Source organism: Artemia franciscana, chromosome 1 (genome assembly GCF_032884065.1).
Source record: "Artemia franciscana chromosome 1, ASM3288406v1, whole genome shotgun sequence".
In the NCBI taxonomy this organism is placed as follows: Eukaryota; Metazoa; Arthropoda; class Branchiopoda; order Anostraca; family Artemiidae; genus Artemia; species Artemia franciscana.
The window spans coordinates 21,193,486-21,220,460 of NC_088863.1; the positions used below are offsets into that span (position 1 = coordinate 21,193,486).

The window sequence follows — 26,975 nt, forward strand, 5'->3', positions numbered from 1 at the left end:
AGTAGAGTTGTGACAAAGAGTCAAACTTTAGCGTAAGGAGCGAGGTGTTGAGGAGGGGACAATCCATTTCATATACGGAACAATTTCTGTTCGTTTGAAGTTTTAATGTCACTCCTTACTTGCAGTTAAAAAAAATTCTATTTAATTAACTTATGAAGTTGAAGCCCCATTATTAAGTTTAATATTGTAACTGTTTTTTTTTTTTTTTTTTTTTTGTATTGCTTAAGTTTTCGAAGAAAAACAATTCCCTTGCCTAGCTTCCAGAACTTTTTTTGCTCTTTAGTATAGCAATTAAATTCTGAGACATGCCCTTACATTTAGGCACATGAACCAACAATTCATGTCTGCTTGCCAACATTAAACATTTTAACATTAAGTTAAATTTTTAAACATTAAGCAACATTAAATAAACTTTTTAATTATTTTTAATTAAATGAAGAAAACTTTTAATTTTTCTGTCCATAATTTTATTTTTTTTGTATAATTTTATTATATTGTTTTGTATTTTGTCCATAATGAAGAAATCTATTTATGTAGGTCTATTCGTGAAAGTTCAATCCTAGATCCTTTTCTTTTATCTTTCAAAAAGTGCAAATAAAATTCGATGATTATAGTTTTTTTATGTAAGCTCCTCCCTGCGTTAATGAAACACTATAGTTTAACCGTTATATATGCGTGAAAGCCACCGACTAGTTATATTCACACGCGATTTAAAATTGTCTCACATTCGTTTTTCAGTCTAGTGAGACGAACGACTTACCCTACTTACTGGATTATATTATATTATACCTGAGGTATTTTCTTCAGCATTAACTGCAGTTAAATCTAATTATTTATATAGGATTATTCTGATCAATTTATTTTCTGTGCGGATACAATTGCTTACAGAGGAGGTGGAGGAGGCCTCAAGAAATATGTTTAAAGTTGACGGGGTTAAATGTTTCGAAACATTATTCGTAGTTCCAGATTTCGTATATATCTGGAGAAGGACCTGTAGAGAAGAAAACATGTTAAAAAAAAGCAATTCATACTTCATAAAATGCAAAATAATTGTAGCCCTTACATATTGCATGCAGCCCCGCGTATATTTACCCCCAACACCCCTAATGCGCGAATATATAGCTGAAATTATATACTTTTCATCTATTCTCCCGTTGTGTCTCTCTTGTTTCAAACCGTATACCTGTAAATTAAATCAAATGTGACGAAAGAAGAACCGGAAAAACAAATGATGGGTGGCAGAATACATTGGAAATTTGGGCTATATAATTGCACAATAACGTGGGATTTAATGAAGCTACATGCAAAATGTGTTAGCTACAATTATTCTGCATATTGAATTGTTCGAAGTATTGAATTGAATATTGAAATATGAATTGTTTTCTTAACATGTTTCCTTCTCTACCGGGCCTCTTCTAGGCTTAACCCCACATTTTTCTGGGAAGTCTGTTTCAAAATTTAAAGATAAAGAGATAAGATAAGATTTATTCATCATGAAATACACATATAAAGTTACATTTTACTATTCCACCAAAGGCTATTTGACCTGTAAAGAAGGGGGAAGATAAATGAGTCACTTACTCAGAAAAAAAAATTAAAAATAATCACTTACTCACAAAGAGGAGAGCAAAAAGGAGAAGAAAAGAAAGTGTAAATAAAAAAACTATAGAAAACAAAACTAAATAGACTAATAGATTGAATAGACTAAATTAATTAAGTAGATCTTAATAATAATACTATAACAATGATAACTATAACTTAATAATTAACAATGAAATAATAATAAATAGGCCTATATATATACATGAAAAAAATTAGGGGGTGAATAAAGGGAGGTGAAATTCCCCTTGTATTAAGTTTTGTATCAACAGGTGGGCTGGAAACCACAGGGGGCTATTTTTTTATACTTGTATACGGTCAAAGTAGGTATACCATTTGCAGGCTGGCTATGGTTCACCCACGTATATTTCAAGGAAAGAAAAGTAATATTGTGGATGAAATATTTTAACCAGAAATATAAGGCTTTCGGACAAAGTTTATGATTTGACCACAAACTAAATATTTAAAAAATGTCAAAGCGGTAGCAGAATAGCTTGTCCAGGTGTTTCAAATGTAGAACATACTTTAGAGAATGTATGGATAAAGTTAAACTTAAATCCTGTTAAAAAGCAAAAATAGACAAGAGTAAAGATATCCGGCTTTTCGGTTGTTTTACTACTGCTGCTAACAATTCATTGTAACACTAATTCAACTTTAGTCAATTCAACTGCTCACCGCACTCTACTCTCAGCTTCACTAATTACTCCCTCCTGTTCCCTAGTTCTTTTAAAGCCTGTCAGACGAACTCTTTCAGCCCCATATAGGAACATCCTTATTTTTATCTCAGCATTGAACAAAGTATTTTTTTCAAACAGTTTCTGGTAATGAACAGCAAGTAAGGAGCGATGCGACTCGATAGCAACTGAAACTCTAATAAACAGAGTCTTGATAAAATGGATACAAAAAAAGAATCAAATTTTGAGGCTTATTCAAAATATATAAAATTGACCAAATTTAATGGTACCCATCAAAAGTTACAATTCTGAGAAAATTGGCCAAATTCTTGAAAAAGGTAAAAACATCCCCAAAGCAGCAGTGATTTTATTAAAAACACCTTCATGAGATTCAGCATACCAGAGAACCATACTTTAGAGGTTTCAAGCTCCTATGTACCAAAATGGAGAATTTTCCATATTTTGTCAGAAAAAAGATCACAGATATATGTGTACTTGTTTTGTTTGTTTTCTTGTTTTTTTTAGATGGTGATCATATCGATTCAACGATTATATAAAGTCGGAAGAAGGCTGGTTTGATCGGTTATCAAAAGTTCTAGTGGCCTTTTTAAGTGACTAAAAATATTGCAGGGTAGCTAGCCTCCTTCACACGCTCATTTCACCCCAAAGTCAACCAATCAAAATTTTGAGATAGCCATTTCGTTCAGCGCAGTTCAAACATCTAATAACTGTGTCTTTGAGGATGACATAACCCCCCACTGTCTCCGTGGGAGGGGCTGCAAGTTATGAACTTTGCCCAAGGTTTACATATAGTATTGGTTATTGGGAAATATACAGATGTTTTCAAGGAGGATTTTTCTAGTGGGGATCGGGGGATACATGGAAGAAGCTTTCCATGGAGTGATTTTTCATGGGGGAAGGGAATTTTCCATGGAGGGAAAGCCGAATTTCCCAGCATTATTAAAAAAAGATCAGAAATTAAACGATAGAACAAGTTTTTTCACCTGAAAGTAAGGAGCAGCATTAAAGCTTAAGACGAAAAGAAATTATTAGGTATATGAGGGGAGTTCCCGCTGAACAATATCTCGCTATTTACGCTAAAGTTGACTTCGTACTATTAAAAGAGCTATTTATTCTAATTAAACGGCCTTTGTGTTTCAGGAATCTTAAAGAATTGGGATAAAATTTGAACTTAAGCGTAAAGAGTGAGGTATTGACGAGGGGGTGACCTCTTCATGTACATATTAATTTCTGTTTGTGTCAACTTTTAATGTTGCTCCTTCTTTCAGGTGAAAACCTTTTTTCTTTTATTTAATTTGTAAAGAGGCTCATTAAAAGTATCGTATTGACTAGATTGGCGTGCACTGTAACTCTCTAGCCACTGCTTACAAGAACACAATCTAGAACTATATATCTAAGGGAGAAATATATCTAAGCGAAAACGTTTAGCTGTTAAACATTCTTGGAGCATTCTCGCCGTTTTGTGCATTCTAGAGATAAGGAGTACTTTAAGCTCTTTCTGCTCTGACGGCCCCACCAATATTGCCAGTTAATAACTAGATCTTATTTGGAAAGTCATCATCACTCAACAGCTTTATCAATATTTGGTGAACACAAAATAGAAAATAGGATTTGTTTCAAAATTAGGTATAGTCACGTTAGCGGAAACGTTTACTTTATGGGGTTGTCATTAAGGAGCGTAGCTCCAGCATTTTTATTGGGGGGGGGGGCAAAAGTGGTCTTTTTTCCGGAGAGTCAAGGGGCAGGGACTATATAATATTTTTTCTGAAAATTATTTGGGGCAACTACCCCTTTGCCACTACCCCCCTCCCCAGTGACACCACTGGTCTCATTTGATAAAAGACTGGCAGCTGAAAGGAATATTATTCGCAAAGTAAGAATAAATCGATGATATTACGGAGCTGAACCTACAATCCTCATTTCCTGTATATTTGCTTGGTGAGGAACGCCGTATTAATAAAAGCTGGGGGGAGCATAAACTTGGTTTTGTCGGATAGAATTGTACCAACTCCATTTTCCCCAAGTGGAGTCTTAGCTAAGGTAATAAACTGAACTAATTTCAAAACCATGTCAAGGTGTAAAGTAGTCGCTTTTACACTTCTTAGCAGTTTTTATTTTGAACCATATTTGTTTGATTTCTAGAAATATTAATCTAATCCTGATTTCAATAATAGGCGGGAAGCTGATTACAAAACCTAGGTAATGTAGACAGGTTTTGCCTATTAATAACTATGCACAACTCTCAAATACATTAGCAGATGGTAGCATTTGTCGTCATATACTAGTTTTCTTTTTGATAAACAATTTATGCTTGAATAACTGTCACGGTTCAAATTAAATGTGTGCCTTTGCCTTTGAAAACTGCTTCGATTAATCTACGCTTAAAATAGGTTAATTAATTTCGAAACATTATACTCACTTTATAACTGGCTGTTAAGTGATTTGCTCATGGTGAAAGATTTTTTTGTGTTCCCTCCCACTCAAGACATAAATTGCAACCCTTCTCATTGAACGTCCTCAACAACGATCATTGAAAATGCTCATAGGTATGATTGAGCTTTTGTTTTCCTTTAGAGCCAGATAGCTTATGTCAAATGTTAAAGGGACTTTCAAAAAAAGCCTTTTTTTCCAATGAAAGTGAAGATCGATTCTATTAAACGGGAATGTATGTATTTCTCAATAAGCTGGAAATCGACTAATCTGTCAACAAACAAATTGTGTTTTGAATCTTCTACTACTCATATTCAATGCTTTAACCTTAAGTGGTCTCTAATTTCAGCAGGCAGACAGTTTATGAAAAAAATCAGATGGCTGGGAGGGGCAAATGAATTTCCCAAAAGTCCTAAGGTATTTAGAATTTCTTTTCTTTTAAACTGGAAAAAGGTAGTATGCCAAATTTCAGAAAAAAAGAAGAAATTAAAAATATATATAGCAAATAAAAATATTTCTATATATATATATATATATATATATATATATATATATATATATATATATATATATATATATATATATATATATATATATATATATATATATATATATATATATATATATATATATATATATATATATATATATATATGTATATATATATATATATATATATATATATATATATATATATATATATATATATATATACTCGTTCGTAAGTTAAAAATACCTCATTTTTCTAATTTTCAGAATTAACCCTCCCCCCTCAACTACCCCAAAGCGAGCGGATCTGTTCCGGTTATGTCAATCACGTATCTAGAACTTGTGCTTATTTATCCCACCAGGTTTCATCCCGACCCCCCAACTCTAAGCGTTTTCAAGATTTTAGGTACCTCCCCCCCCCCAATGACACCAGATCCGGTCGGGGTCTAAAATAAGAGCTCTGAGACACAATATCCTTCCAAACATCAAATTTTATTAATATCTGATCACCCGTTTGTAAATTAAAAATGCCTCATTTTTTCTAATTTTTCCGATTTAACCGTTCTATATATATATATATATATATATATATATATATATATATATATATATATATATATATATATATATATATATATATATATATATATATATATATATATATTATATATATTTGCTGTTTTTTTTTTTTTTTGCTGCTGGTTGTTTTACATTTGCTGTTTTTTTTTTTCATAGGCATGTATTTTGGGGGTGATACCTGACGCGGGAATGCCATGGATATTCTGTGGTAGCCACAACACTGTGCTGGGTAGAGAATTTAGGGTGGCGAAACCCTATATAGGCCAGTGTATTCTCCTGATGAGCCCTTATGTCGGGTGTTGCCTCTGAATTATTTGTCTATATTATTTTTTCTATTGTTTGGTAAATGACGACTTATACTTATTGACGACATGACTGCCTGTCCATGGATTATTCTTTATGGTTGATTGTGTGTGGCTATGCTGTTTGACCTATGTGATTGTATGGATGAGCAGGGTTAAGGCCTCATTCAAGTGCTGGTCTATATTAATCACTAATTTAGGAAAACAGTCTTCCTTTTCTCCTTCTGTCTCTCTTTTTTTTTGTGTTTGTGCTGTTGCATTGGTGATTTCTCTTTTCATGATATATGTATATATATATATATATATATATATATATATATATATATATATATATATATATATATATATATAGGACGGTTAAATCGGAAAAATTAGAAAAAATGAGGCATTTTTAATTTTTAAAAACGTGCATTCGTTATCTGTCTTCTGGCAAAAGATACAAAATTTCACATTTTTTGTAGATAGGAACTTGAAACTCCTACAGTAGGGTTCTCTGATGCGCTAAATCTGATGGTGTGATTCTATGACTTTTAGGGGTTGTTTCCCCCTATTTTCTAACATAAGGCAAATTTTCTCAGGTTCGTAACATTTGATGGGTAAGACTAAACTTTTCAAAACTTATATATTTAAAATAAACTTAAAAATGTGATTCTTTTGATGTATCTATTGGTATCAAAATTGAGTTTTTAAGAGTTTCAGTTACTATTGAGCCGGATCGCTCCATACTACAGTTCGTTACTACGAAGTTTTTGAAACACTGGGTAAAGTTCATACCTTGCAGCCCTTCCTCCGGGAACTTTAAGAGAATAAGCCGTCCCCAAAGACATAGTTATTAGATATTTTGTCTATACTAAACAAAATAGGACCATTGCGTCGAAAAATAGAAAAACCCTGGAAAAAAAAAACAACAAATAAATATGCATCCGTGATCTTTCTTCTGTCAAAATGCAAAATTTGACACTTTTTTAGGTAGGAGCTTGAAACTTCTACACTAGGGCTCTCTGATACGCTGAATCTGATGATGTGATTTTCATTAAGATTCTGTGACTTTTAGGGGGGGTCCCCCTATTTTCTAAAATAAGACAAATTTTCTTAGGCTCGTAACTTTTGATGGGTAAAACTAAACTTATTAAAACTTATATATTTAAAATAAACATAAAAATGTCATGGAATAAAAATTCCATCTTTTAGAGTTTCGGTTACTAATGAGCCGGGTCGTTCCTTACTTACAGTTCGTTACCACAAACTGTTTTATGTATTGCATAAAACTTTATTTTATAAGGTTTCGGTTTCTACTGACAATATTCGTTTTTATATACAATTTTCGTAACAAATTGTTCGACTATAAGATCTGTTGAATGTCATATCTCTATTAAACCGCGCTCTCCTTCAACCTCCTTTTTTATATTCCAATCTAATATTAAAAAACAGTACGCCGAGAATGATAATCATCTATGTAATAGTACAGCCCTTCACATATTTCTTACAAGGGAAGAGGCTGGCTTAGAACGTCATAAAATGAATATTAGGGTAATTCTTTTCGTGGTTACCAAATAAAGGTTTTTGAATAAATACTTTTCTTAGAGATTTCCCCCTCCCTCCTCTTTGTGCACTACCACTACTACTAATATTACCACTATTAACGACTTACTGTAGTGCCACCTAAGAGCAACACAGCTGCGCATGCTTCTCCTCCACCCCCTAGTCTTAGTACAAAAATATTCCTAGAAATTAAGATAGATTAAAGATCAAATTGTACCCCCAATCAGCAACCCTCAATCTATATTTATCAGACGATTCACTAACAGTAATATAATTTTTGAGGTTTCAGGCAACTTCCCTCAACCCGCAGAAATATCCACCAACTCTCTTCCGTTTATAGCTGATGTGCAATTATAAACAATAGTACATAATTGTATTAAGCTTCAAATACAACAAACTAGCTAAATAAAGTTTTAAGTAAATTAGCTGTCTATTTTAACTGTTTATTTAGGTGTCCAGCACATTTCCCCTGGAAAACTTCCCCGTCAAACGTTTCTCCCCTGAAAATCTCTCCGGAAAATTCCTGCCAGTGTAAATTGAGCATTTAAAGGGAAATTAAAAAAAATAATAGGAATTCAGAAAAGAAGGGATTTTTGAATACTCTGTTGATAATACATCTAAAATGTATGATGTGAATCTTACAGTGCGTGGTAATAAACAGTAACTAAGGAGCTACTCAGACCAATAGTAACCAAAACTCTAAAAAAAGGAATTCTGATAGCAATTGGAGCATCAAATGGTTGGCTTTTTTATGCTGATGCAAAATATATAAAGTTAATTAAGTTAAATATTACATATCAAACGTTACGAGCCTGAAAAAAATTACCTGATTCGAAAAATGGTCAAAAAGCCCAAGAAAAATGGTTAAAATATTAGAAAATTTACTATCGAGATTTCAAACTCCTGTCTACAAGACTATGAAATTTTACATTAGTTTTTTCTAGATTAAAGATACCGGATGTGCGCTTATTTGTTTTGTTCATGTTGTTCATTTTTCCGCAGGGGTGATTGTATAGGACCGATGGTCGTAGAAAATGAGGAGAGGGCTCAACCGAACGGAAATCAAAAGTTCTAGAGCCTTTTTAAGGTGACTAAAAAGATTAACTCACGGGAAGGTGGAATTTTCTGCCATTTTGTTGGGCGAAACTATGATTTTGCCAATGGAGGACAGAGTTGCTATTGACAAAAATTCTGTAACATAAGAATTATTAAAAATTATATGTTGAGCTTTCCCAGTTGTGGAGGAATTAATGCCCTACGATTGCGCATTCGTTCCTGAAAAGTCTCGTAGTCCATACAAGAAGAGGTACTTCATACAGTAAAACTTTCTAATGTTCACCCAGCAGAGACGTTCTGGATCGCAAAGAGTGAAGTGAACGGGTTTCACATACTGTGGTTATTCGCAGGGGCTGGCTAGTGACGCCTTTTGTTGGTACCAGACAAAGTCTGCGGGGAGTAATTGCTCGTACTTCTTAATCCTAGCCTGTTATCTCTATGAAGTTCCATCATACGGCAACGCTTCTACAGTTGCCCTAATTCCATATTTCCAAATTACTTTCATTTAACTTTGTCTTACTCTGATACGATAACTCAACCCCTAAAACACAACAAAAAAAGTGCTAAAATAAATACTATAGGGTATTCTAAATCATATATTCCGCCTTTATTTTGGAATATAGATAGAATATTCCAAAATTCCTTCTTTTCTTCATTATCATTATTTGTAATACTTTCTCTTTGGCTGCTCAATTTTGCATTTAGGGTGCATATTCTACGGGAGGATTTTTCACAGGGAATTTTCTGACGGGGAGAATTTTTCATGTGAACCTTTCTGGGGGAATACGCCTATCACAGTTTCTTTTTGTATGAACTGGATACATCAATAGGAACGAAGGCGCCCCTGCGCGGCATTATAGCCTCCGAAACTTGGATGACGAGATTCAATCGGATGACGATAAATCGGATGACAAAAAACTACATTTTTTCGACAATTCTTATCAATTGACGATCTTGGATTTTTTTTTTCTCAATAGTATTTTGGCCATATATTGTTTCAAATTGTTGTTTTGCGCCACAAAATAGCAAAAAATGCTGACTTAATGTAACAATCTCTTTTATGACTTACAAAAGGCACTAGAACTTTCAATTTCATTTTTGACTGAGCCCTAATTCATGATTCAAGGACTATCAGTTCTACAAGATCTCTCTCTCTCGAAAAAAAATAAATAAAGCAAATAGAAACACATCCGTGACCATCCTTCTCTGGAAAAACACGACATTTTCATTTTTGTGAATAAGAACTTCACATCTCTGGAGCAAGGTTCTCTGACAAGCTGAATTTCAAATATAATGGTGGAATTTTCACCGAGATTCCTCTCCTTTTTGGTGGTGTCCACCCTACTTTTCATGTGTTAGCCAGGTTTTCTCAGGTGCGTAACTTCTGGTAAGTAGCTTCATGGTTGATCAGTTATACTTTTCTTGGTTTTCTTATCAAAACATTGCTTTAGAGTTTTGGATATTGTTAGCACGAGTTGCTCTTTACTTAAAGTTGCGGTAAAATTCTAGTTAATTGACTTCTTGCTATCTCAAAAATGGCTTAGGTTAGGAAAATGAAACTTTCAGGGATGGGTCTACAGGCTAAAGTATGTCCCGGGAAGGTATTTTAAAGTACCCACTTCCACTTCTTCTCTCTCTAGAGGGCCCTGGAATTTGCCTACATGACAGGTCTATACCTTCTGAAATTTTGATAAAAACAACATTTTGCCTTAATTTTCACGTTACCAGTTGCTTTTTCTCTGCCTTTAGTTCTGAAAATTCAATTCCTGTTATTTGAGTAGAATTTTGAGCCATATCAATGTTTTTTTTTCAGAATTTAGGAAATGTATTTGCATATCTTTAAAACCTTATAAAATGGAATTGAGCAAAGTTATGAAACTGAAAACAATTTTGTTGTACTTCAACTAAGCAGAAGATTTATTTTGCAAGGTTTCACTTTTATAACACACATATTTTTAAAGGTCATCAAAGGTCAGATCCCTCTAGAGGGAGAAGGAGTGGAGGTAGTTGCTTCAAAACACCTTCCTGGGACTTTAGTCTATAGGTTTATCCCTGAAAGTTTCATTTTCCTAACCTAAACTCTTTCTGAGATAGCAAGAAGTCAATTAACTAGAATTTTACCAAAGTTGCTACTACGGAAGGTTTGACTACCCATTGTGAGGATTTCAACTGCCGTTTTTTAGCACTTTGAGATCATGGAATTGCCAAAAACAAAATAAAATATGAGTGATGGAGTTTGAAATTCAGCTTTTATGAAAGCCTTCCATGTTTATGAGTAAACATGAAATAGAGAAAAACTAGAAAGTGTCAATTTATGGCAAAGAGACCCCCTGTTTCAGATCAATTATTTATGCTGAAGGTATTGGATTTTTATTCCTAAGTTTCAGACCGAGTTCTTGATTAAAGCTTCTTAAAAGCTCCCTGGAAGTTAATCCAATGTCACTTATACGCATCAAGAGGACTACAGCACCATTTACAGAGGCCCATGATTAGATGACTCAGTCTTCAAAAGGTACCCATCTAGCCCAAGCTAAGGACCTTAGTTAAAAAAAAAATATGCTGTAATTGCCGTATGGGTGGTGACCAAGGTCTTTCCCAGGATTTTTATGAGGAGGGGAGAGGATTACATAAAAAAAAATTACGAAACGCATCACAAACTTATTCAAATTTATTTTTTTACTATTTTTTTATTTAGACAAAAATTTCGTGAGGTTTCAAACTCATTACCCCCTCCCTCCTGGATATAACCTTGATGGTGACATACATATGTTATGACATTTCATTTTTTGGCTAAACTATAATTCCCTGCAAGCTAAGAGTCTTTATCTTAACTTTAGTAATTTTCATAATATGCAATGACACCAACACGTTTAGGTTTTACCTGTAGTCATTTACATGCCAAGTAATTTGCTGCTTAGCTATGGGTCAACCGACGGTTTGGAATGATTTATCTCATAATTATAACCGGATTATATTATACATAACTTGCTGGATAATATTCTGTTGTTCGTTGAGAAAAACCTAAATTATGACTTAAGATGACTTTTAGTAATTTAGAATTATTTTGTATTTCTGATAATATAAAAAGCCAGGTAAACTTAGAAATCTACAGATAAATCAGCCTATATCTTCCCTTCTATATATTGTATATAAGATGCTAATAATACTACTAACAGCTCACTTCAGCACCAAGCCGCTTGAGGCCTGCAATATTACGCACGCTCCTTCTCCATGCCAATCTATTCAAAGCCTCAATTTTTACACCCTCCAAAGAAGTTCCCATTTCCCTTAAATCTTTCTTTACAACATCCTCCCACCTCATTCGGGGACGACCCCTGTTTTTGGTCCTAGATGGTTGACCGACAAGGGCAATCATTGGAATCTGTTATCCTTAATCCACAGAATGTGTCCAAGCCATTTCATTCTTTCTCTCATTAGAGCCTTAGAAAGCGGATCACGCTTTATATATATATATATATATATATATATATATATATATATATATATATATATATATATATATATATATATATATATATATATATATATATATAGGCTCGTGTAAGTTTATCCTAGGCTGGTGCTTCTATTTTCAGATCAACCCCACGGGAAAATTTATCCTAGGCTCGGGCCTCTGAACGACACATAAAGTGGTTCGCAGAAAGTACTTGCAAGTGAATAGGTCAGAACACAAAAAAAGAAGTTATTTTAAGGCTGAAAATTTCTCCGCTGTCCGAGAGGGTTTGGGGACTTCAATCAGTTTATCGGAATAAGAAGATGAATCTCCGGAATATATTTTAATTTCTTCAAGAGAAATGGTTTCTTACCTGAATCCTAACGATAAATTTACGAATAGGAAAAACATCTCAGGGGGGATTGTTTTACTTTAGGTCTGTTTTTACTTTGGTATTCAGTGAGGTTATCTTTTTGATTATGTGGATGGTTTATCAATGGACAAGTATATTAGTTTTTGCTAGGTTGTTTGTTTGCTGAAGTTAGCATTATAATATGTTTGCTGAAATTTGCCAGGTTGAGTTTAGCGTGGTTGAATTTTATCGCAGTTTGACTTTTTGGGGGCTAAACTCTAGTCGGCTAGATTTTGTATTGGTGGATTTTGAAGGATCTATTTTTTAGGCTGAAATTTGTATGGATTGGATTTTGTGTGGATTGAATTCACATGAATTTAATTTGAACTAAGTTTGTCTTTTCTTTTCTAGTGACTTTTGGCCCACAGTTTTTCTAACATGAGCACCAACTTAAGAAAGCCGCACTTATTACTAATACTAGCACTATCATTATTTACAAGCACACTTAATGCTTCCGAAGTCAAAAAAGAAGAAAAAGGATCCATCTTTAGTCCCCTATTTAGGCAATTGGATGCCAGCAGTGCAAGCAGTGCTAGCAGCGCAACTGCAACGTCTGCTGCACTAGCAGCTGCTTCTATTCTAGTCATGGTGGCTATGATTTTGCAAATCATCTTACTTGGTATTCAAGGTGGTAAAATTAAGAAACTCTACAAAGGTGGATACATCGAGAACAGTAACTATAACGATGGATATAGTTATGATAGTCAATATGCAGCTAGGTAAAAAATTTACTTAGTTTCTTTTTAGCAGTAAGCCCAATGGGGATGGAACAGTGGTATAGGCTTGTATAAGAGGAAGGAGGTCGTTGGGATGTATTCCAACTAAAATCCCCACCAGTGATGATTTTTCTAGCATTATCTTTAATTTGAAATTTAATATTGCTGTTTTTTTTGCGTCACTGAATTCTCAAGCCCTCCCCTCGAAACTTTACGCCTCTAGTGGTAAATTTTGGTGTATGCGCCTGTTAATATCATCTGGGCATCATTAATATTTAAGCATTGACTTTAATAGACTTTACATTAAGTATTCTCTGGATAAATACTCCCACCCGAATAGGAATTAACCACCATCTTAAAAGTTAAATGTAATCTTAATTCACACTGTTAGTGCTTTTTCATCTTAGTTGTGGTATTTCAATACTAATATGGTCGTTAAACATTGAACGTGGGATTTTGGCTAATTAAAAGTAATAACTATTACATTGTTGACGTAGTTTAGTAATTATAAGGCATATGCTGCACCAGATTTGATAGCGCAAAAAAAAATAACAGTTATCCCTCAACATCACACGTTTTCAAAATGCTTCTTTACATTTTCTTATTTGGCTTTATCAATGCAGCTAGGTGTGTGAGCTGTGCTTCAAGGGGGCTTTCAGCCAGCTTATCAGATTCATATTCAGTTAACTGGAATATCCCATCGATGGGATGGGGTGGTGCAACAGCAGCTCTGTTTGAAATAAAATTGATAAAATTAGGTGTAATAGCCTTGATATTATTACTAGTCCTGGTGTTAGAATCTATTGGTGCAATAATTGCCGGTAGAAACTTTGCTAAAAATCAAGCCTATATTTTTTATGACGATTCAAATTACAAACGAAGTGAAAGCACAAGGCACAGTGGTGTTGTTTTGAGTAGTTTTTTAACATCAAGCTTGGAAAAATGGGACAGAATCGAAGAAACTCTAAGGTATGGCTTAATTGATATTTAACATAGAAAAGTAACAGTGGTCACATGCCTGGGGCAAGAATATCACTTCTAGGTCAGCTTGTAGCCCAAAGAAATATTAGGTGTGACTTTTTCTCCATTTTTTGGGAACTGTTAAGCCTTAGCTCGGGTTTTGGTATGCACACTAATTCTTAAAATATAAGTTTTGCCATTTAGGTTCAGTCCATGTCTGCTATAAACTGGGTAGCATGTAATACCTATAGGCCTACGCTTCTCCTTTTTTGGGGGGGGGGGCAGTGGAGCTCATAATTTCTAATTTAATATTATATCAGTCTCATCACATTAGACAGAGCTAAGTATATCTTGATGATGTGGATGTAGAGCACTCTCAAGTTGTTGTTTTTTTTTGCGAGGGCATTGCCCCTCAAGAAAATCTCCAAGGGTGCTTCTGGCCTCAAATACCGATTTTGAAGCTGGTTTTAATAACAATGGCAATAACCTGCATTCGTTGGATGGATTTTATTTCGTAGCTAAGGTATTGCAGGAAGCTTAAAAAGTGAAAAGCTTCTGAGTGTACGAATTAACATAATGAATATTTGTGCTAGGTTACAAGTCCTTCTTGAATTCGCCATTACTACTAAATTATCGTTTAAAATATGCTTTCCAAAATACACTTGCATATCGGTCAGCATATCCTTGAAGCTAAGGGTGAGTAAAGCACGTGAGAAACTTCATTAAAAAATAGTAACCACTATCACAAATAAACAATTCGAAATTCAAATAAATTCATCAAAAATTTGCTGCTATCAGCAAAGTTAAAACAGAAATGAATTTATCTTTATGCTTAGGCATCATATTCCTATGTCGTCTCCTTAGTCCTTTTCTTTTGAGTCTATGTTTATTGATGTAAGTTTTTAAGTGTATTTACACCATCAAAGCTGTTCTGTCAGTATTTAGTAGTGTTTAAGGCTCTAACATGAAGTTTATTTTGATTACTCATTAGTGTACTGTTTCTTTAGTGTGAATTTTCTTTAATTTTTATACAGTTACTCCATTTCCATTTTTCACACATATTCCGCATTTTTATAGTCGTTGCAATAAAGAAACGTCCGAGCCTTTTTATGGTTTTGCTCAGACACAAAAACTAAACCAAGATACTCAAAACCCTGCTTGCACGCTACGTTTGTATTCCGAACCTAACATACTTTGGCCTTATAGATTATCATTAAAGTCAGTTTACCGATTGTCAATAAAATCGGATCATCGGTAACTGGAGATCAAAACTCGGGGCTGTTAATGGCTAATATCCGGACTCAAAGGCATCTACAGTTAACCAAGTGACATATAGCGATCGCAAATTCTGTCGGTCTGTCGGTCTGTCCCGGTTTTGTAGCTTTAGGCACATCCAGGTAAGCTAGGACGATGAAATTTGGCAGGCGTATCAGGGACTGGACCAGATTAAATTAGAAATAGTCTTTATTTTTCCGATTTGACCATCTTGGAGGGGTGGTGGGCCGGTTAATTTGGAAAAAATTGAAAAAATGAAGTATTTTTAACTTACGAATGAATGATGGGATCTTAATGAAATATGATGTTTGGAAGGACATCGTGTCTCATAGCTCTTATTATAAATCCTGACCAGATCCGGTGACATTGGGGGAGTTGGAGGGGGGAACCTAAAATCTTGGAAAACGCTTAGAGTGGAGGGATCGGGATGAAATTTAGTGGGAAAAATAAGCAGAAATCCTGGACACGTGATTGACATAACTGGAACGGATGAGCTCTGTTTAGGGGGGTTGGGGAGGGGGAGGGTTAATTCTGAAAATTAAAACAAATGAGGTGTTTTTAACTTATGAAGGAGTGATCAGATCTTAATGAAATTTGAAGTTTGGAAGGATATCGAGTCTTAGAGCTCTTATTCTAAATTCCGACTGGATCCAGTGACATTGGGGGGAGTTGAGGGGGGACCTAAAATCTTGAAAAACGCTTTGAGTGCAGGGATCGGGATGAAACTTGGTGAGAAAAATAAGCACAAGTCCTAGATACGTGATTGACATAACGGGAATGGATCCGCTCTCTTTGGGGGAGTTGGGGGGAGGGTTAATTCTGAAAAATTAGAAAAAATGAGGTATTTTTAACTTACAAAGGAGTGATTGGACCTTAATGAAATTTAAAATTTGGAAGGATATCGTGTCTCAGAGCTCTTATTTTAAATCGCGACCAGATCCGGTAACATTGGGGGGAGTTTGGGGGGCCTAAAATCTCGGAAAACGCTTAAAGTGGAGGGGTCGGGATGAAACTTGATGGGAAAAATAATCATAAGTCTTAGATGCGTGATTGACATAACTGGAACGGATCCGCTCTGTTTGGGGGAGATGGGGGGAGGGTTAACTCTGAAAAATTAGAAAAATGAGGTATTTTTAACTTACGAAGGAGTGATCGGATCTTAATGAAATTCAATGTTTGGAAGGATATCATGTCTTAGAGCTCTTATTTTAAATCCCGACTGGATCCGGTGAAGGGGAAGTTGGGGGGAGAACCTAAAATCTTGTAAAACGCTTAAAGTGGAGGGATCGGGATGAAACTTGGTGGGAAAAATAAGCACAAGTCCTAGATACAGGATTGACATAACTGGAATGTATCTGCTCTTTTTGGGGCAGTTGGGGGGGGGTAATTCTAAATAACTAGAAAAAATAAGGTATTTTTAACTTACGAAACAGTGGTCATATCTAAATGAGATTTCATATTTAGAAGGATCTTGAAACTCAGATCTCTGATTTGAAATCCCGACCGGATCCAGTGTCATTAGGGGGGGGGGGGGACCGAGAATCTTGGAAAACGCTTAAAGCGGAGAGATCAAGATGAAACTTGGCGAAAAGAATAAGCACAAGTCAAAGATAGATGACTGACATAACCGGAACGGATCCGCTCTTTTTTGTGAAGTTGGGGGGGGGGAGCGATTCGGAAAAATTAGAAAAAATGAGGTATTTGTAACTTACGAACGGGTGATCAGATCTCAATGAAATTTGATCTCTAGAAGGATCTTGTGCTTCAAAACTCTTATTTTAAATCCCAACCAGATCCTGTGACATTGAAGGGAGTTGGATGGGGAAACCAGAATTCTTGGAAAACGTGAAAATCGAGGTACCTGACGAATAGGTGATCGGATCTTAATGAAACTCGATATATAGAAGAATCTTATGTCTCAGATGCTCCATTTTCAATTCAAATTGGATCCGGGGACATAGAGGGCTGGAGGGTGGAAACAGAAATCTTGGAAACCGGAAATCTTGGAAAACACTTAGAGTGGAGAGATCGAGATGAAACTTGATGGGTAGAATAAGCATAAGTTATAGATACGAGATTGTTATAATTGGTACAGATTCGTTCTCTTTGGGAGGGGGGCTGGGGGTTGTTAATTTGGAAAAATTAGAGAAACTGAGGTATTTTTAACTTAAGAACGGGTGACCGGATCTTAATGAAATTTAATATTTAAAATGAACTCATGTCTCAAATTTCTTATTTCAAATCACGACCAGATCTGTTGACATTGGGGGGAGTTGGAGGGGAAAACCGGAAATCTTGGAAAACGCTTATAAATGTTGTAGATATGTGATTGACGCAACCAAACTGGATCTGCTCTCTTCGGGGGAGTTAGGTGACGGGGTTCAGTGCTTTGGCGATTTTGGTGCTTCTGGACGTGCTAGGACGATGAAAATTGGTAGGCGTGTCAGGGAGCTGCACAAATTGACTTGATAAAGTCGTTTTCTCCGATTCGACGATCTGGGGGGCTCAAGGGAGAGGGAAAATTGGAAAAATTGAGGTATTTTACTTTAGCTGGTGATCGGATCTTAACGAATTTTGATATTTAGAAGGACCTTATGACTCAGAGCTCTTATTTTAAATCCGACCGGTATTAAGCTTCTGATTTTCCTTTTAAAGCAATCTATTGATTCTTAGAATTCTGCTAGAGCTCTTACCATATGAGCTCTTGGCTCTTCCGACCTGGTCACAAGTGCCATAAATGAGCTCTTAGCTCTTATTTTTTTACTGATAGTCATCAGCGAAAATTTGTTCGTATTTTCTTCAACTTTTGTTAGTGATTCACGTTATCTAGTGCTTAACATTTTTAGATGTTAAATCTTGGGTATTATCAAACTCGTGGCTGCCGAAATAAGCAAGCTGCTTCCCGGACTTTAGAGAAAAAAAGATAGACCCGGGTAGTGAAAAACTAACTTCATTTTTACTGGGCTTTACGCATGGAAGCTGGGTATTCATTGGAAGTCACCAGCTTTGTAGCAAAAATAAATTTATAGAACAAATAAATTATAAAATAAAATAAAAAATAAATTCATACTGATCTATTGTACCGGAGATTAGTTATGGGGTCAAGCTACATCAAGTATTTTTAGGCGACCTGCCCAGTCCAATTAATTGTATTCCAATTCAGTCTTGGCATCACCATGGTGTTAAACCCCTATATTATTTTCTTGGAAAGGAATAAAATCCTTGTAAAGCTTTTAAATTAATGATAGTTGTTTATTTTGATAAAGACTTTATTAAAAGTTCAAATTTAATTTTAGTACTACTTTATGACTACTTATACTTTTTTTTATCATGCCTAAAAGTTTGAACTTTAAACGGAAGCAATTTCTTTTTTTTTTCACTGCTGTTATTCAAAAAGAGCTATATGCGTTGAACATCAGGGTATCGCTGAAATCAAATTAAAATAAAGCAAACATTTTTAAGTAGTTTGATTTTGTTGCTCTCTACTTTGCTCTTAATCTAACATTACTTATTAGATTTAATTTTTTTTTTTACTACAGTTAATCTTTTATAGACTATGAAGATGTTTACTGCTGTCACTTTTTTTGTTGTTACTTTCTACATGAAAGGAGCAAATTGTTCAGACCTTCTTCAGGCAATGGATTTAGAGGACTCTCGAACTTACACTATAAAAAACACCACAAATGATATATACTCAATAGCTGTAGCCGGGGTTACCCTCAGTGTAATTGCAATAGTAGCAATAATAATAATTATCATAAGCCTATTGGCAACAGGCCATGCCAGAAAAGCAGGTGGAGTATGGGGTAGTCTTTGCAATCAAGGATATGGTGGATATTCTTATAGTGCTAGTCCATCGTATTCTGGCTATTCTGGGTATTCAAAAACCTCTCGGTAAGACAATACTAGTACTACTACTACTAACAATTCACTGCAGCACCAAGCCACCCGAGGAAAAGACAGTCACACACGCTCCAACTCACCCTAATCTTTTCAAAGCTTTACTTTTTACCCTCTTACACAAAGTTCTAATTTACTTATCCGCTGACTATCAAAACCAGCAGGCTACTGCAACATCTGATACAGCCATGTTGCAGCAGCTTAATTCAAACGTCTTGATCAAATCAACGTGTTTTTTTGTAGATCCGTCCAAATAACGCTATCATAAAACGTCATGTGGCATTTTTTAGGTACTGATTCTGGAGCTGGAAGGCTAGGAAGCATGGTAATCTCAGTACAGTTTTTCAGTGACCAAAAACAGTGGAGGGCCACTAGCCCCCCTCCCACGCTCCTTTTTTCCCAAAGTCTCTTGATAAAAATTTTGAGATAGCCACTTTGTTCAACATAGCTGAAATATCTAATAACAATGTCTTTGAGGACGACTTAATCCTTTACAGTCCTTAATTTTTAAAAAGATTATTATTCTAATTAAAAAGCCTTTGTGATTTAGGAGTTGTTCTTAAGGAACTGAAACAAAAATCAAACTTAGGTTATTACAAGGTTGTTATTAGTTAGTCAAATTATTATTAGTAGTATTCTAAAACGTTCAGAAATTAAATAAGAAAAACAAGTTTTTTTTTAATGAAAGCAAGTAGCGATATTAAAACTTAAAATGAACAGAAATTATTCCGTACATGATAGAGGCTGTCCCCTCCTCAACGCTTCGCTCTTTACGGTAAAGCTTTTATTGCATTATAAAGTTGAGTTGTGAAAAGGAGTAAAAACTAAGCGTAAAGAGCGGGGCTCTGAGGAGAGAACACCCCTTTTCATATACGGAATAGTTTCTGTTCGTTTTAAGTTTTAATGCCGCTCCTTGCTTTCAGTTAAAAAAAAAACTGTTTTTTATTTAATAAAACTAAAGAACGAAGTTGAAACTTAAAACGAACAAAATTGACTGCTATGTAGCTTTTGCAAAATATTTTTGAAAAAGAAACTTTTTAAATCACCTTCTTCGTTTCAAATAAAGTGCTTTACTGAAAACTAGAATTGCTTCAGATTTTTAGGTCATTAAAAATTTAAAGTAAAATTTATTGATTACATGGGTGGCAAAAGAATATTGAGAGTCTTCTAAATTACTCTTTTACTTTCTACAGGCCACATAGGGATTTTTTGCTCCTAACTCTGTTTTGCTTCACCAGCTTTATGTTTTCAATAAGGCGGACTAGCAGGAATAATCTGACGTTACCGTGTCGTACTGGATTTTGGACTAGAGCTGATTTAATGTCAAAGCCAGTACATAACAAAAGATAGCGCACAATTATTCAAATATCAGTCATACGAGATTAAAGTTTACGTTTCTATGTGTAAATTCGACTAGTGATTCACACATCTCTGAATGGCAGTACTGATATACAGCTTGTGACGTGAACAAAGAAATGCATGTTAATAATGCAAACGTTTATATATCTAGATTTAAGGCCTTTTCCACTGACAATCTAGAATTTAGATCATCATAATGCTGTTCTGTTGACAATCGGGATCGTCAGCTGATATTCTGGATTCGGACTTTGTCAATTTTGCAAAAAGTAAATTTTGAGTGTTTCTATGTGTAATTTCGGTTAGTGATTCACCGAGTGACAACTAATTATTTTTTTTTTTTGAAAGTTATCCCACTCTTAAAACAATCGGAACTCAAGTTCTTTTTAATTGGCCATAAATCGTAAAATTGAGAAGAACTTCATTTAATTTCTTCCTTCATTGAACTTAATAATTTTTGGGTTTTTTACTCTTTAAGATACAGTTTTAATATCACAAGCTCCATTTCTGAACAGTTTCTGTCAATGTCCTCAAGAACAAAATTGGATAATGAGAAAGTGGATTAAACCAAATGATAGAAATGGGTTTGGGTTGAGAGGGTGGCCGGCTTTAAATATATGGTTTGCAAAAATATACCTAAATTGCGCCTTATCGATATCCACAGCCGACTTATTTTGCTTTATATTGATATTTTTTTCAGCCGGTTTATATTTGGTATGTGGTCAAATACCGCTAAGCGTTTAGCTAGTCTATTCGTTTTGGTGTTTATTTGATAATTTTAATATTGTGTTTTTAAATTTCTTGTAAACCCTCTGCTTGTAACTAAAGTAAACTATTGTGCTTACTCTCCATTAAAAATCAAAAATTTTCTTTTAATATTAGGAAGATTTAGAAACTCATTTTGATAAATTTTGTACTAACCAAGTGTACATCGGTTCAAAGTTAGGTGGCAACGAACTCTTGCTACCGCATAATTTTTCTGGAAAATATAATTAAGCTGCTTAAAAATAATATTTTTTTATATTGTCCTTGAATTTTTATTTCCCCTTAGGTCTAAATTTTATCTCTATGTTACAGTTAGCATTGATTCCTCTTTTACTCAAGCTAAAATTTCATTTAAGTGTATCTTAATATAGAATTGGATGACCAAAACCTTTTAATTGTGACATGAATAGTGACTGAGTGACAACCTGGCACGGTTAAACGCTGCCTAAGTGATTCAGCTATTAACAATTTACCCGACCTAGACCACACCATTCTACAGAAAAGTAACAGAGCTCAACCATCGGAGAAGAAAAGTGCTGATTTTGATAGCCGATTACTGATGGTTTATATGCAATGTAAAGCATAAAAGATGCGGCACAAGTCCCCTAAGGTCATGCGATTTGGCGATTCGCTTTAACATTCTGATTTTAACTATACCTTGTAAACTAAATCTAGGATGGCCGACATCATCTACAAGTCTTTTTAGCGTGACAACCAAGCATCACTGTTTTGAACCAGTGCCCTTGCTGACTGCCAATACACATACGCATGTACGGCGTATGTTATAAACTACACCAGAGGTACCGAATACGAACCAAAAGGATCGTAAAATCCTGATTTTACCTGAAAAAGAGCAGTTTTCTTTGGTTGTCAGTAAAACTTTGACTAAATGCATAAAATACCACTTTCCATTTCAATAACTCCACTTTCAATGGGAAAGGCCTCTGATTAGTTGAAAGAGATGTCGTGGAATCACTTTTATCCAAGACCAATTCACGTTCCTTTTGTTTCGAATTTGGTACCTCTGACATAGTTTCTAATACCCGCCATACATACGCAAGCGCATTGACAGTGCAAAGGCGCACTGGTCCAAATCAGTGACATTTCCTTCATCCATTTTTAAAATGACCGTAATACTTGTGAGCCATGTTCACCACCCTGAAATTATTCGAGGAGCAACGTATTTTGTCGATTACATAGTAAAGCTTAAGTTACCTTTTTCTGTATTTCAAGTTTGTAATTCGTCTACATTATACATGAAACTGTAGGAGAGAGTGAAGAATTTTTTCAACTTTTTATGAAGATAAAGAGATAATCTAAATGTTTTTTGAAATCTACAGAAGATTCAAATCTTCGAAAACTGCTGGTCTCAGTTCAATCAAGACGACATGGGAGTGAACGAGGTGCCACGTTGGATTTTGGATTACTAACGTTGGATTTTCAGTTTTGTTTTCTGAAACAAGAATCTTGTATATTCTTTCGAACTATATTCCGACTATATATTGCATCTTTTGTGCGTTTTAGTGTCTTTCCCTACTTTGGTGGGGTTAAAAACACTTTGGTGGGATTGGTGTCTTGGTGGAAACGAGTGCAAAATGTTATGTAGTTCATTGGTTGCACCGTTTTCTGTTGTAACCTAGATTATTGGTATACGTTTGGGCTTGGGTTAGAATTAAGGAGCCAGAGCTTTAAAGATCCTTAATTTAGCTTAATAAGTTCCCCAAAATTAAGAGCCATTTTGCGAATCTATGATTTTGTGGTGTTGTTTCTTTACAATACCTTTATGAATTCTTCCAAAATTGTAAATCTAAACTTTGTCTTTTGTGAACTTCTAGAGGCAACGATGAAATTGATTGGAGCGCTATGAACATTGTTGAATATATTGCAATGCTTGAAGAGGTTTGGCGTAAATTTGACGTTCAGGACCTTGAATGCCAAAAACGCCTTATATGCGAGCTACATCAAGATGAAGAAACTTTTGGAGGAATTGCAACTAACATTGTCTCGATGTTTAAGTGAGTATAATTCATCATATAGGTCCCGACCAATCGAAGTACAGCCTACAAAGCAGGTTGTGCTTGTAATGCTTTCGAAACTGACTTTTAGCTAGTAAAAAATGGTTTTACCAAAAATATGTGCTACCATCTATCTTTACTGAGGATGAGCGTATAGACATTGGCTGCTCCTTATCCTATGAAATAAAAAAATATATTTCTGTTGAGATCTTAATTATCTGATCTTGCATTATTCTGTTCAGGTTTTAGTTTTACATCTAATTAAAGCCTTTTACCTCACCGATATCAGTCCAAAATACTTAAATCTTCAAAAACTAAGTAAAAACCAATAAGACATTGGACAAAAAACCTGGATAATATTCTCATTAGTCTTCAGACCAATGATCAGATCAGAATGAATGTTCATTTAAAAAAACAAAAAAAAAGAACGGCCTAAGAAGTAAGATCAGAATCCTCAGATTTTCTTAAAAAATCGTCTTCAATCAAAAGATGTAAGATCTTAGCATATTGAGTAGCCAAAACTTCTTGGCTGTACATTGACTAGCTTCTGTTCAATTCTTGTCTGATATAAATGTCTAAGTAACATAAGTAAACTTGATAGATTCTTAGATTATTGATCAGGATCCGTTGTATGGCAAAATCTTGGGAAGTTGTAGTAAGGTAAATGAAACATCTAGGAATGGATCGGCAGTCCCAATTAAGTCTACCTCAATAATTCACGAAACTGTAGGGGAGAGTAAAGATTTTTTTCATCTTTTTATGAAGATAATAAGAGATATTTTAACTGTTTTATGAAATCTGAGGATATTATTTTTTTAATGAAAACACCAAAAAAAAATGTTTCTAAAAATCGGAAGGGTATTCAGTTCTAACTTTCAATTCATGTTGATGGGGCTTTCAAATTAAATCAAAGAGAACTAAGTGCGTTTAGGTTGTCAAAATGGCGTGTCTACAGTATCTTAAGAACGGCTAAGGATATCAAGCGTAAATTTTCAGGAATTACTGAGGCGGATATTAAACTAAATAAAAATTCACTATGTGCATTCAGGTCGTAAAAATGGGGTATCTGCTATATCTTAAAAACAGATAGGGACATGAAATTGAAACCGTCAGTGAATGCTGAGAGGGAAAAGGAATTTAATACAAAAATACTATGGACAGCTAGGTTGTCAAGATTGGGTATCTACAAAATCTCCGGAAGAGCTAAGAATATTAAGTTGAAACTTAAATGAAATCTTGAGAGAACTAGACAAAAAAAAGTACTATGTGTATCCTGAGGATCAAAATGACGCATCTGGAATATCTCAGGAACGGTCCAACGCCATTTAATTCAACTTTCATGGAATCTTCAAAAAGATTCTGGATTATTTCAAAATTAAAAGACGTTACGTGCATAAAGGTTATCAAGATAGCGCATCCGCAATATCTCAGGAGATGCTGAGGGTGTTAAACTGATACTTTCAGGGAATGTTAAGGGAGATATTGAACTAAATAAGACATACAATTTTCATATATTTTGTTCAGAGCATTTGAAATATCTTAGGAACGGCTAAGAGTCTTAAGTTGAAACTTTGACAGAGTGTTTAGGGGTGATGTTGATATTGATGATGTTGAGGTCTTAAAATGGCCCAAAAAACTCTTTGCTTCCAATTATTTGTATGTCGAGCGACCTATTACAGATTGCCAAGATTACTAAAGCCTCCCGAAATTGTGCTCTGAAAATAATATTCGTAACTAATTAAATTAAAAAGACGTTATGCGGACTGGATTTTTCCAATCATTTAAATCGTCCTAAGGATGGTTTAAAGGACTGAATAAAAAATTTGATGGAGCCTTCGGGGGTCACGTCGATCTATAATTTTGACTCTTGGGGGAACGTAGATAGCATGCCAGCAATATCTTGGGAACAGCTTGGTGCATTGAGGTGATACTTTCATGTACTGCTGGAGAAATGAGTTTATTGCCCTGTTTACAAAAGAGGGCTGTACTCTTTATTAAAATATATAAGACTCTTTTTCAGGTTTTGTGTAGTTTGGGCTTTAAAATTGCTCATCGAAGTTTTGACGAAAATTGCTGTTTTCAATGTCTGATCTACCTCATGTAGGTTCGAAGGGATGCCCCATGGCTTACGGGCCGTTGAGGGATATGTCAGCCTGCTCTACGATTGGCATTGGGTCTTAGAAAGGGCAAAAGTAGCATTATTTTTGGAAAATCAAATGATGAGGCAACATAAAAAAATGGAAAAATGCAAGAAACAAAAAACAACAAAAACTAACAAGTCAGCGTTATTGCGTCATATTTCGTAAGTCTATGTGCCTACTCGTGTCTGATTTGTTCTGGGGTTTAAGAGCGGCCGTAATTAGCATAAAATGCTGGTCATTAAATTTAATTTTGTGTTATTCAAACTTTGACAAAGTCGTGGCTTGTACCTAGTGAAGAGACATCTATTTTGATAGTTAGCTAAGATAGCATTTAGGACAATGTAAGCTATATTTATACTGTCATAAATCACAAGACATATCAGACAAGCGACTTTAAAGCCAACTAGAAGTACACATGACACTGGAATTGTTTTTAATGGGGTGGGGGCAATAAAGTGCATATATTTTTGGAAACGACTCTTCGAAAAAACACCCACACATATTGCATAAAAAACACCATAAATCAAAGGAAAAACCGAAAAATATTTTTTTCTTTTTGACAGGAAGGACTAAGACTAATCCCTCCTTCCTGTGCATATATCTTGTCTATATAATCACTTTTTATTTCCTTTTCAGCTACCTCCATTACTTATCACTTATCAAGCTTCCTGGAGGTGTACAAGATGTCTTCGCCGAATATATGAACGCAGCAGAGCAAGGTAGAAGTAAGACGAACAACTGTTCGAAGGTCTTTAATGCCTGTACATTTTCAATGAAAGAAACATATAGAAAATATTTTCCTAAGGGAAATAGCCTAGAAGAATAATGTGGGGTTAAAACAATATTGGTGACCGGTGAAAACAAACGGGATAAAATCAGTGAATTTTACATAATTTATTAATTATTTATTAAAATGTTGTGTCGTATTTTTTCTTAATAAAATTGCACGTATAATACAATGGATATATCTAAGATTACTAGGGTTATCAATTATTGCTGTGTCGTATTTTTTCTTCATAAAATGGTACGTATAATGCAGTGGATATATCTAAGATTATTTTTCTTTGTCCTAGCACTTAGTGTTAGGACAAAAAATACTACAAATATGTTTGTAACTCTATTAAACTTTAAACCCTCTTAAGAGGGTTGTATTAGATGAGATAATGATTTTATTTATCCTGGAACACCAAATCTTCCAGGATAAATATAAATCAATATCTCTAGGTTATTTTAGAAACCCTCTTAAGAGGGTTTAAATAAAATTTAATATTATATGAACGATATGAATA

The 26,975-nt window shown here is 34.7% G+C and overlaps 1 protein-coding gene across 2 annotated transcripts; it reads left to right on the forward strand.

The window, feature by feature from the left end:
* Positions 1-683: 683 nt before the first annotated feature.
* LOC136026827 (uncharacterized) lies at positions 684-26,645 on the forward strand. Of its 2 annotated transcripts, XM_065703536.1 has the most exons (4): positions 684-794; positions 12,910-13,277; positions 23,366-23,545; positions 26,323-26,645. In XM_065703536.1, the coding sequence occupies exons 2-4, from the start codon at positions 12,937-12,939 to the stop codon at positions 26,510-26,512; spliced, it is 711 nt and encodes a 236-aa protein (XP_065559608.1). In that variant the 5' UTR covers positions 684-794; positions 12,910-12,936; the 3' UTR covers positions 26,513-26,645. The 2 variants fall into 2 exon arrangements, with proteins under 2 accessions (XP_065559608.1, XP_065559604.1); XM_065703532.1 differs by lacking the exons at positions 684-794; positions 12,910-13,277 and adding an exon at positions 13,843-14,243.
* The last annotated feature ends 330 nt before the right edge of the window (positions 26,646-26,975 follow it).

Bases quoted from the DNA above. Each gene is read 5' to 3' on its own strand.
- LOC136026827 (XM_065703532.1), top strand. From the start codon at position 13,858: ATGCTTCTTTACATTTTCTTATTTGGCTTTATCAATGCAGCTAGGTGT. The intron at 14,244-23,365 runs GTATGGCTTAAT...GTGAACTTCTAG, and splicing joins AGAATCGAAGAAACTCTAAG to AGGCAACGATGAAATTGATT. The intron at 23,546-26,322 runs GTGAGTATAATT...TTTCCTTTTCAG, and splicing joins AACATTGTCTCGATGTTTAA to CTACCTCCATTACTTATCAC.